This window comes from Oncorhynchus kisutch, linkage group LG10, assembly GCF_002021735.2.
Source record: "Oncorhynchus kisutch isolate 150728-3 linkage group LG10, Okis_V2, whole genome shotgun sequence".
Classification (NCBI taxonomy): Eukaryota; Metazoa; Chordata; class Actinopteri; order Salmoniformes; family Salmonidae; genus Oncorhynchus; species Oncorhynchus kisutch.
In genome coordinates this window covers 9,018,895-9,031,383 of record NC_034183.2, presented here as the reverse complement: position 1 = coordinate 9,031,383, position 12,489 = coordinate 9,018,895, and the positions used below count along the sequence as shown (strand labels likewise).

The window sequence follows — 12,489 nt, the reverse complement described above, 5'->3', positions numbered from 1 at the left end:
GACAATCTGTGACTGTACACCCCCCCCCCAGTACAAAAGCCTTGACAGTCTTGTCAATATAATAGACAATCTTTGACTGTACACCCCCCCCCCCCCCAGTACAAAAGCCTTGACGGTCCTGTCAATATAATAGACAATCTTTGACTGTACACCCCCCCCCCCCAGTACAAAAGCCTTGACGGTCTTGTCAATATAATAGACAATCTTTGACTGTACACCCCCCCCCCCCCCCCCCAGTACAAAAGCCTTGACGGTCCTGTCAATATAATAGACAATCTTTGACTGTACACCCCCCCCCCCCCAGTACAAAAGCCTTGACGGTCTTGTCAATATAATAGACAATCTTTGACTGTACACCCCCCCCCCCCCAGTACAAAAGCCTTGACGGTCTTGTCAATATAATAGACAATCTTTGACTGTACACCCCCCCCCCAGTACAAAAGCCTTGTGAGTTTTGGCGTCAGGAAAGCAAATACAAAACAAAAAGGAGAGTCCTCAGCAATTCATAAACAGAACTCTAGAAATGATTCTGTAGGAGAGTCCTCAGCAATTCATAAACAGAACTCTAGAAATGATTCTGTAGGAGAGTCCTCAGCAATTCATAAACAGAACTCTAGAAATGATTCTGTAGGAGAGTCCTCAGGAATTCATAAACAGAACTCTAGAAATGATTCTGTAGGAGAGTCCTCAGCAATTCATAAACAGAACTCTAGAAATGATTCTGTAGGAGAGTCCTCAGCAATTCATAAACAGAACTCTAGAAATGATTCTGTAGGAGAGTTCTCAGCAATTCATAAACAGAACTCTAGAAATGATTCTGTAGGAGAGTCCTCAGCAATTCATAAACAGAACTCTAGAAATGATTCTGTAGGAGAGTCCTCAGCAATTCATAAACAGAACTCTAGAAATGATTCTGTAGGAGAGTCCTCAGCAATTCATAAACAGAACTCTAGAAATGATTCTGTAGGAGAGTCCTCAGCAATTCATAAACAGAACTCCAGAAATGATTCTGTAGGAGAGTCCTCAGCAATTCATAAACAGAACTCTAGAAATGATTCTGTAGGAGAGTCCTCAGCAATTCATAAACAGAACTCTAGAAATGATTCTGTAGGAGAGTCCTCAGCAATTCATAAACAGAACTCTAGAAATGATTCTGTAGGAGAGTCCTCAGCAATTCATAAACAGAACTCTAGAAATGATTCTGTAGGAGAGTTCTCAGCAATTCATAAACAGAACTCTAGAAATGATTCTGTAGGAGAGTCCTCAGCAATTCATAAACAGAACTCTAGAAATGATTCTGTAGGAGAGTCCTCAGCAATTCATAAACAGAACTCTAGAAATGATTCTGTAGGAGAGTCCTCAGGAATTCATAAACAGAACTCTAGAAATGATTCTGTAGGAGAGTCCTCAGCAATTCATAAACAGAACTCTAGAAATGATTCTGTAGGAGAGTCCTCAGCAATTCATAAACAGAACTCTAGAAATGATTCTGTAGGAGAGTTCTCAGCAATTCATAAACAGAACTCTAGAAATGATTCTGTAGGAGAGTCCTCAGCAATTCATAAACAGAACTCTAGAAATGATTCTGTAGGAGAGTCCTCAGCAATTCATAAACAGAACTCTAGAAATGATTCTGTAGGAGAGTCCTCAGCAATTCATAAACAGAACTCTAGAAATGATTCTGTAGGAGAGTCCTCAGCAATTCATAAACAGAACTCTAGAAATGATTCTGTAGGAGAGTCCTCAGCAATTCATAAACAGAACTCTAGAAATGATTCTGTAGGAGAGTCCTCAGCAATTCATAAACAGAACTCTAGAAATGATTCTGTAGGAGAGTCCTCAGCAATTCATAAACAGAACTCTAGAAATGATTCTGTAGGAGAGTCCTCAGCAATTCATAAACAGAACTCTAGAAATGATTCTGTAGGAGAGTTCTCAGCAATTCATAAACAGAACTCTAGAAATGATTCTGTAGGAGAGTCCTCAGCAATTCATAAACAGAACTCTAGAAATGATTCTGTAGGAGAGTCCTCAGCAATTCATAAACAGAACTCTAGAAATGATTCTGTAGGAGAGTCCTCAGCAATTCATAAACAGAACTCTAGAAATGATTCTGTAGGAGAGTCCTCAGCAATTCATAAACAGAACTCTAGAAATGATTCTGTAGGAGAGTTCTGAAGTTCTGAGGCCGTGTTGATGTCACTTTGGGGTCAGATAGGGTTCAAAGCCGTTTGTGTGGTGCGGTACAGTTGTGTTATTATATTTTGTTGTTGTGGTAGTGTTTGTTATCGTAAGCAGAGCGGGAAATGTCGTGCTCACCTCGGCCAGTTTGTACGGAACGATCAGCCTCTCTCCCACAGTCACCGTCTTCCTGGTGGTCAGAGCCTCGAACAGCATCTCCTCCTTCACCTTCAAAGACAAGTTCAAGGACACAGGTCAGTCAGTCTAACAACAGCCCTCCCCCTTTCTGACTGACACGGGTAGCTTATTGTATAGAGCAGAACAGAGCAGAACAGAGCAAACAGACAGACAGACAGACAGACAGACAGACAGACAGACAGACAGACAGCTAGCTAGCTAGCTCATTGAGAGAGGCAGATGTCACTGCACACACATCTGACCACTCATCCATCCACTGGGATCATGGGAGTGGGGCGGCTAACAGCTATTTTTGTCAGTTACCTCCTTTATAATGGTCTTCGTAATGGTTTTTATAATAGTATTTATAATGGTCTTTAAAATAGTCTTTAAAATAGTCTTTAAAATGGTCTTTACAATGGTCTTTAAAATGGCCTTTACAATGGTCTTTACAATGGTCTTTACAATGGTCTTTACAATGGTCTTTACAATGGTCTTTAAAATGGCCTTTACAATGGTCTTTACAATGGTCTTTACAATGGTCTTTAAAATGGTCTTTACAATGGTCTTTACAATGGTCTTTAAAATGGCCTTTACAATGGTCTTTACAATGGTCTTTACAATGGTCTTTATAATGGTCTTTGTAATGGTCTGTAAAATAGTCTTTATAATGATGTTTATAAGGGGTCTTTAAAATGGTCTTTATAATGGTCTGTACTGTAAACAGCTGCATTTGAGGGGGGAACTAATCTGATTTAATTTCATACTTCCTGGTAATCCCCCAACTGGGTGTCAAGCTAATTCTACTGCTCACGGATTGGTTGGTTCTGCATGGTAACAGGACTTAAAAATCTGCTCTGCTGTTATGTTAAAACATTTCTTAATCAAGCAATTGGGAGATGCGCTCTAAGGCACTAGAGCACTGGTTTTCTAATTCCCATTGTAACAATGGCTGTGACACAGACCGAGTCAAAACTGAACCTGGAACTGTGTTACTGCCACAGTTGCATCACTCAATACTACTAGCTCAACCTAGCCTAGCCCTCCTGGGACCCTGAGGTCCGGCCAGAGGATCTAGTCTATCATCTCTACCATCTGACACTGCTCCACTCTCTCTTCCTGTTCTGCCCCAACAGGAAACAGGGTGTCCGAGCCAGTCATATTACCATTCATGCATCAGTCGACGCTACAACCAACTAGCATTCCCTGAAGTGCTGCTCACACGACAACACAGTGTAGTAAACATATTAACTCAGCAAAAAAAAAAGAAACCTCCTCTCACTGTCAACAGCGTTTATTTTCAGCACACTTAAACATGTGTAAATATTTGTATGAACATAACAAGATTCAACAACTGAGACATAAACTGAACAAGTTCCACAGACATGTGACTAACAGAAATGGTAATAATGTGTCCCTGAACAAAGGGGGGGTCAAAATCAAAAGTAACAGTCAGTATCTGTTATGGCCACCAGCTGCATTAAGTACTGCAGTGCATCTCCTCCTCATGCACTGCACCAGATTTGCCAGTTCTTGCTGTGAGATGTTACCCCACTCTTCCACCAAGGCACCTGCAAGTTCCCGGACATTTCTGGGGGGGGGTGTCCCTAGCCCTCATTCTCCGATCCAACAGGTCCCAGGCGTGTTCAATGGGATTGAGATCTGGGCTCTTTGCTGGCCATGGAAGAACACTGACATTCCTGTCTTGCAGGAAATCACACACAGAATGAGCAGTATGGCTGGAGGCATTGTCATGCTGGAGGTTCATGTCAGGATGAGCCTGCAGGAAGGGTACCACATGAGGGAGGAGGATGTCTTCCCTGTAACGCACAGCGTTGAGATTGCCTGCAATGACAACAAGCTCAGTCCGATGATACTGTGACACACCGCCCCCGACCATGACGGACCCTCCATCTCCAAATCGATGCCACTCCAGAGTACAAGCCTCGGTGTAACGCTCATTCCTGCGACGATAAACACAAATCCGACCATCACTCCTGGAGAGGTAACCCACGACTCGTCAGTGAAGAGCACTTTTTGCCAGTTCTGTCTGGTCCAGCGACGGTGGGTTTGTGCCCATAGGCGACGTTGTTGCCGGTGATGTAAGGCAGGTCCTCACCAGACATCAGGCCTAAAGGCCTCAGCCTCTCTCAGCCTATTACGGACAGTCTGAGCACTGATGGAGGGATTGTGCGTTCCTGGTGTAACTCGGGCAGTTGTTGTTGCCATCCTGTACCTGTCCCGCAGGTGTGATGTTTGGATGTACCGATCCTGTGCAGGTGTTGTTACACGTGGTCTGCCAATGCGAGGACGATCAGCTGTCCGTCCTGTCTCCCTGTAGCGCTGTCTTAGGCGTCTCACAGTACAGACATGGCAATTTATTGCCCTGGCCACATCTGTAGTCCTCATGCCTCCTTGCAGCATGCCTAAGGCACGTTCACACAGATGAGCAGGGACCTGATTCTAGATTTAACGGGATAGGTCACCTGATTCTAGATTTAACGGGATAGGTCACCTGATTCTAGATTTAACGGGATAGGTCACCTGATTCTAGATTTAACGTGATAGGTCACCTGATTCTAGATTTAACGTGATAGGTCACCTGATTCTAGATTTAACGGGATAGGTCACCTGATTCTAGATTTAACGGGATAGGTCACCTGATTCTAGATTTAACGGGATAGGTCACCTGATTCTAGATTTAACGTGATAGGTCACCTGATTCTAGATTTAACGTGATAGGTCACCTGATTCTAGATTTAACGTGATAGGTCACCTGATTCTAGATTTAACGGGATAGGTCACCTGATTCTAGATTTAACGGGATAGGTCACCTGATTCTAGATTTAACGTGATAGGTCACCTGATTCTAGATTTAACGGGATAGGTCACCTGATTCTAGATTTAACGGGATAGGTCACCTGATTCTAGATTTAACGTGATAGGTCACCTGATTCTAGATTTAACGGGATAGGACCTATCCCGTTAAATCTAGAATCAGGTGACCTATCCCGTTAAATCTAGAATCAGGTGACCTATCCCGTTAAATCTAGAATCAGGTGACCAATCCCGTTAAATCTAGAATCAGGTGACCAATCCCGTTAAATCTAGAATCAGGTGACCTATCCCGTTAAATCTAGAATCAGGTGACCTATCACGTTAAATCTAGAATCAGGTGACCTATCACGTTAAATCTAGAATCAGGTGACCTATCCCGTTAAATCTAGAATCAGGTGACCTATCACGTTAAATCTAGAATCAGGTGACCTATCCCGTTAAATCTAGAATCAGGTGACCTATCCCGTTAAATCTAGAATCAGGTGACCTATCCCGTTAAATCTAGAATCAGGTGACCTATCCCGTTAAATCTAGAATCAGGTGACCTATCCCGTTAAATCTAGAATCAGGTGACCAATCCCGTTAAATCTAGAATCAGGTGACCTATCCCGTTAAATCTAGAATCAGGTGACCTATCACGTTAAATCTAGAATCAGGTGACCTATCGCGTTAAATCTAGAATCAGGTGACCTATCACGTAAAATCTAGAATCAGGTGACCTATCACGTTAAATCTAGAATCAGGTGACCTATCACGTTAAATCTAGAATCAGGTGACCTATCACGTTAAATCTAGAATCAGGTGACCTATCACGTTAAATCTAGAATCAGGTGACCTATCACGTTAAATCTAGAATCAGGTGACCTATCACGTTAAATCTAGAATCAGGTGACCTACCCCGTTAAATCTAGAATCAGGTGACCTATCACGTTAAATCTAGAATCAGGTGACCTATCCCGTTAAATCTAGAATCAGGTGACCTATCCCGTTAAATCTAGAATCAGGTGACCTATCCCGTTAAATCTAGAATCAGGTGACCTATCCCGTTAAATCTAGAATCAGGTGACCTATCCCGTTAAATCTAGAATCAGGTGACCAATCCCGTTAAATCTAGAATCAGGTGACCAATCCCGTTAAATCTAGAATCAGGTGACCTATCCCGTTAAATCTAGAATCAGGTGACCTATCACGTTAAATCTAGAATCAGGTGACCTATCACGTTAAATCTAGAATCAGGTGACCTATCCCGTTAAATCTAGAATCAGGTGACCTATCACGTTAAATCTAGAATCAGGTGACCTATCCCGTTAAATCTAGAATCAGGTGACCTATCCCGTTAAATCTAGAATCAGGTGACCTATCCCGTTAAATCTAGAATCAGGTGACCTATCCCGTTAAATCTAGAATCAGGTGACCTATCCCGTTAAATCTAGAATCAGGTGACCAATCCCGTTAAATCTAGAATCAGGTGACCTATCCCGTTAAATCTAGAATCAGGTGACCTATCCCGTTAAATCTAGAATCAGGTGACCAATCCCGTTAAATCTAGAATCAGGTGACCTATCCCGTTAAATCTAGAATCAGGTGACCAATCCCGTTAAATCTAGAATCAGGTGACCTATCCCGTTAAATCTAGAATCAGGTGACCTATCCCGTTAAATCTAGAATCAGGTGACCAATCCCGTTAAATCTAGAATCAGGTGACCTATCCCGTTAAATCTAGAATCAGGTGACCTATCCCGTTAAATCTAGAATCAGGTGACCTATCCCGTTAAATCTAGAATCAGGTGACCTATCCCGTTAAATCTAGAATCGTTAGTTAATAGAAAAGAACAGCACAAGGACAAAACTACATACATTTAAAAATGGCACACGTAGTCTACATTCAAAACATATAGTTGTGGCCAAAAGTTTTGAGAATGACACAAATATACATTCTCACAAAATCTGCTGCCTCAGTTTGTATGATGGCAATTTGTATATACACCAGAATGTTATGAAGAGTGATCAGATGAATTGCAATTAATTGCAAAGTCCCTCTTTGCCATGCAAATGAACTGAATCCCCCAATAACATTTCCACTGCATTTCAGCCCTGCCACAAAAGGACCAGCTGACATGTCAGTGATTCTCTCGTTAACACAGGTGTGAGTGTTGACGAGGACAAGGCTGAAGATCACTCTGTCATGCTGATTGAGTTCGAATAACAGACTGGAAGCTTCAAAAGGAGGGTGGTGCTTGGAATCATTGTTCTTCCTCTGTCAACCATGGTTACCTGCAAGGAAACAAATGCAGTCATCATTGCTTTGCACAAAAAGGGCTTCACAGGCAAGGATATTGCCTCCAGTAAGATTGCACCTAAATCAACCATTTATTGGATCATCAAGAACTTCAAGGAAAGTGGTTCAATTGTTGTGAAGAAGGCTTCAGGGTGCCCAAGAAAGTCCAGCAAGCGCCAGGACCGTCTCCTAAAGTTGTTTCAGCTGTGGGATCGGGGCACCACCAGTACAGAGCTTGCTCAGGAATGGCAGCAGGCAGGTGAGTGCATCTGCATGCACAGTGAAGCGAATACTTTTGGAGGATGGCCTGGTGTCAAGAAGGGAAGCAAAGAAGCCACTTCTCTCCAGGAAAAACATCAGGGACAGACTGATATTCTGCAAAAGGTACAGGGATTGGACTGCTGAGGACTGGGGTAAAGTCATTTTCTCTGATGAATCCCATTTTCGAATGTTTGGTGCATCCGGAAAAAAAGCTTGTCCAGAGAAGACAAGGTGAGCACTACCATCAGTCCTGTGTCATGCCAACAGTAAATCATCCTGAGACCATTCATGTGTGGGGTTGCTTCTCAGCCAAGGGAGTGGACTCACTCACAATTTTGCCTAAGAACACAGCCATGAATAAAGAAAGGTACCAACACGTCCTCCGAGAGCAACTTCTCCCAACCACCCAGGAACAGTTTGGTGACGAACAATGCCTTTTCCAGCATGATGGAGCACCTTGCCATAAGGCAAAAGTGATACCTAAGTGGCTCGGGGAACAAAACATCGACATTTTGGGTCCATGGTCAGGAAACTCCCCAGACCTTAAACCCATTGAGAACTTGTGGTCAATCCTCAAAAGGCGGGTGGACAAACAAAAACCCACAAATTCTGACAAACTCCAAGCATTGATTATGCAAGAATGGGCTGCCATTAGTCAGGATGTGGCCCAGAAGTTAATTGACAGCATGCCAGGGTGGATTGCAGAGGTCTCGAAAAAGAAGGGTCAACACTGCAAATATTGACTCTTTGCATCAACTTCATGAAATTGTCAAAAGCCTTTAACACTTATGAAATGCTTGTAGTTATACTTCAGTATTCCATAGTAACATCTGACAAAAATATCTAAAGACACTGAAGCAGCAAACTTTGTGAAAATTTATATTTGTGTCATTCTCAAAACTTTTGGCCACGACTGTACACAAAAACTATGTAGGTCAAATAGGGGAGAGGCGTTGTGCCGTGAGGTGTTGCTTCGTCTGTTGTTTTAAACCAGGTCTGCTGTTCATGTGAGTAATATGTGATGGGAAGAAAGTTCCATGCAATAATGGCTCTATATAATACTGTTTTCTTGAATTTATTCTGGATTTGGGGACTGTGAAAAGACCCCTGGTGGCATGTCTGGTGGGGTAAGTGTGTGTGTGTGTCAGAGCTGTGTGTAAGTTGACTATGCAAACAATTTGGAATTTCCAACACATGAATGTTTCTTATTAAAAAACAAGAAGTGATGCAGTCAGTCTCTCCTCAACTCTTAGTGAAGAGAGACTGGCATGAATAGTATTAATATCAGCCCTCTGATTACAATAAAGAGCAAGACGTGCTGCTCTGTTCTGGGCCAACTGCACCTTAACTAGGTCTTTCTTTGCAGCACTTGACCATATGACTGGACAATAATCAAGATGAGATAAAACTAGAGCCTACAGGACTTGACCATATGACTGGACAATAATCAAGATGAGATAAAACTAGAGCCTACAGGACTTGACCATATGACTGGACAATAATCAAGATCAGATCAAACTAGAGCCTACAGGACTTGACCATATGACTGGACAATAATCAAGAGAAGATACAACTAGAACCTGCAGGACTTGACCATATGACTGGACAATAATCAAGATAAAACTAGAGCCTACAGGACTTGACCATATGACTGGACAATAATCAAGAGAAGATACAACTAGAACCTGCAGGACCTGCTTTGTGTGGTGTCAAAAAAGCAGAGCATCTCTTTACTACGGCCCGACCTCTCCCCGTCTCTACAACCATAGAATCTATATGTTTTGACCATGACAGTTTACAATCTGAACCCAACATATAGGCTTGTTTAACTCCAATGCTTGTAAACAAAACGTGAACGTAAACCGGTGCTGACCCGGTGCCTCAGGTGCAACGGCGTAGCCACGGGTAGGTTTGACCCCCCCCAAAAAAAGTTATATAATAATTCAATATACATTTTGATTTGTAATATTTTATTAAATTTTTAAAAGAAATGGATGTGAGATTTATTTTCTATGGGTTTATTATGAATGTTTATTAATATAATATAATGTAACAAAGAAATAGTCCGTGACAATCAAGTTTGCTTCCAACTATTGGTTACATTTTTATTTAAATCACACTGTGGTTTACATGAAAAACCTGGCAACGCCACGTGGATAGCGCATAAGCTAGCACGCTCAACCATGCTAGTTTACTCGAAGTGCGTCACCAGCTACGGTAATTTTGTAGTTCTAGCAATGGCAACCCAAAATGTCGATCGCTGGGGTTTTCAAAAAAAGACATCTGGAGGAAAATGTGTGCGTTTGTCTGAGAATAATTTGGATCAATCTACCGATAGCTTCCAGAATGAGACATTAACAGGTGGCGCCAGGATAGACACAACCACAATCGCCATCACAACTGCCAATGCCACGTTGAGCCAGGCATGCTTGCCTACCGCACCGTCTCCTCTCGTTATTGACTAACCAACAGATTTGTCTGCCGTTGATGAACCAGGCTGTCAACCAAAGCTAGCAACGTTCCCTTCAAGTATGATAAACGGCAAAATCACACTGCTTCTCTTCAAGGTGGTATGACCTTCAATTTCATCTCAAAGTATGACTCAGAAATACAAAACAGACTTAATGAGCTACCTCGCAATGCCACGCTTATGAGCCCCGGAATTCAGAACGAGTTGCAGCATCGTTGTTACTGTGGAGGATAAAAGATGAAGTTCATTCTGCGTGTTCCACGTATTTTGCCAAACTAGCAGATGAATATAAAGATCAATCTAAACAAGAACTTATTGCTGTGTGTCCAATACATTCATGCTGGAATGATTAAAGAAAAGAGCTGTTGGGTTTAATGAAACCGCTGATTTATCTGCACAAGGAATCTCTCTGAGAATACTTAGTGTTGTGACCCCTGGAGTTGGATCCCACTGTGGGTTTTTATGTCGAAGGTGCTTCGGTCATGTCAGTGTAACAGTTTTGCTTCTGTCCCTCTCCTCGCCCCTACCTGGGCTCGAACCAGGCACCCTCTGCACAAATCGACAACAGCCACCCTCAAAGCATCGTTACCCATCACTCCACAAAAGCCGCGGCCCTTGCAGAGCAAGGGGAACAACTACTTCAATGTCTCAGCGAGTGACGTCACTGATATAAACACAATTAGCACGCACCCCCATAACTAGCTATCCATTTCACACCGGTTACATCAGGGAACAGAGGAGGGGTACCTGTCCTACTAAAGCAAACATTTAACCAAACGGTATATGTGCATTGCCACTCCCACCGTTTGAATTTGGTTCTGTGCAGCGCGGCAAAAGTGTTAGTACCTTTTTTTGGACACAGTAATACATCAGCTACACACATTTATGAGTGGATCCCACAGACATGCTGGATTCATAGAAGTACAGAAAGAGTTGCATCCCCATTAGACTCATGTATCGATCTAGAAAGATCCACGGTGGAGTTCAAAGTCAGGGTCTGTGAGTAAAGTGCTGTTAACACTAGATGTCATTTTTAGAGGTTCTTGCAGAATTTTCAGAGGCTTGTGGACGAACCAAATTAGAAGCTGATGATCTCTTACAACAAATCCAGAACAAGACGTTTTTATTCCTGTTAGTCCCGTTTAGTAAATTGTTTTGACATTTAGTGATTTTGCGATGAAGGGATTACAAAGCTCTACATTATCTGTGACGGACTGTATTGGTTTAATTGAAATCCTCAAAAGCAGCTTTTCTACGTTCAGAGAACTCAGAGGGAGACTTTGATAAAGTTCTAAACTAACTGAAGAGATGATGATTAAGAATGATATTAGTAATTGGGATGTGACGACATCACGGCAGCGAAAACGGACTGTAAAATTGGCAGACAGTCACAACTTCATTAGGGAAAACATCCAGCATCAAGAGTGACAGTGACCTGAGGCAACTTTGGAACAATATTCTAGACCGACAGATTACGGAGTTGAACTCAAGACACATATGGGATCATGCAAGCGGCAGCCTTCTTTTCCAAAGAATCCCAAACCTGCGGCCTTAAAGAGCAGCTGAAGACCACATGCGATTATTATGCAACATCAATTGAGGATGCTGAATTCACTGTTTTTATTCAGCAGTTGAGTCTCAAAATGAAGATGGGAAAGAGTGACTTTTCCTCCATAATGAGTGGACTTGACAGCTGCCCTGATGATATTTTCCCTGATATAAACTCTCTGTTAAGGATCATTGTCACACTTCCAATGACATCATGCAGCGTGAAGAGACTTTTCTCAACAACAAATAGGATAAAACAGTCTTCACACATCAGTGACCAGGGCCTAAAACATCGTCTTCACACATCAGTGACCAGGGCCTAAAACATCGTCTTCACACATCAGTGACCAGGGCCTAAAACATCGTCTTCACACATCAGTGACCAGGGCCTAAAACATCGTCTTCACACATCAGTGACCAGGGCCTAAAACATCGTCTTCACACATCAGTGACCAGGGCCTAAAACATCGTCTTCACACATCAGTGACCAGGGCCTAAAACATCGTCTTCACACATCAGTGACCAGGGCCTAAAACATCGTCTTCACACATCAGTGACCAGGGCTTAAAACATCGTCTTCACACATCAGTGACCAGGGCCTAAAACATCGTCTTCACACATCAGTGACCAGGGCCTAAAACATCGTCTTCACACATCAGTGACCAGGGCTTAAAACATAGTCTTCACACATCAGTGACCAGGGCTTAAAACATCGTCTTCACACATCAGTGACCAG

The 12,489-nt window shown here is 42.5% G+C and overlaps 1 protein-coding gene across 4 annotated transcripts in view; it reads right to left on the bottom strand.

Annotated features, from left to right (window-relative positions):
* The window catches only part of LOC109898287 (unconventional myosin-IXAa-like), a 274,482-nt gene that overhangs the window by 98,697 nt on the left and 163,296 nt on the right, over window positions 1-12,489 (bottom strand). For all 4 annotated transcript variants that reach the window (XM_031833015.1, XM_031833013.1, XM_031833014.1 and 1 more), the window contains exon 8: window positions 2,320-2,409. In XM_031833015.1, the coding sequence (XP_031688875.1) occupies window positions 2,320-2,409 (90 nt within the window). The remainder of the gene's footprint in view (window positions 1-2,319; window positions 2,410-12,489) is intronic.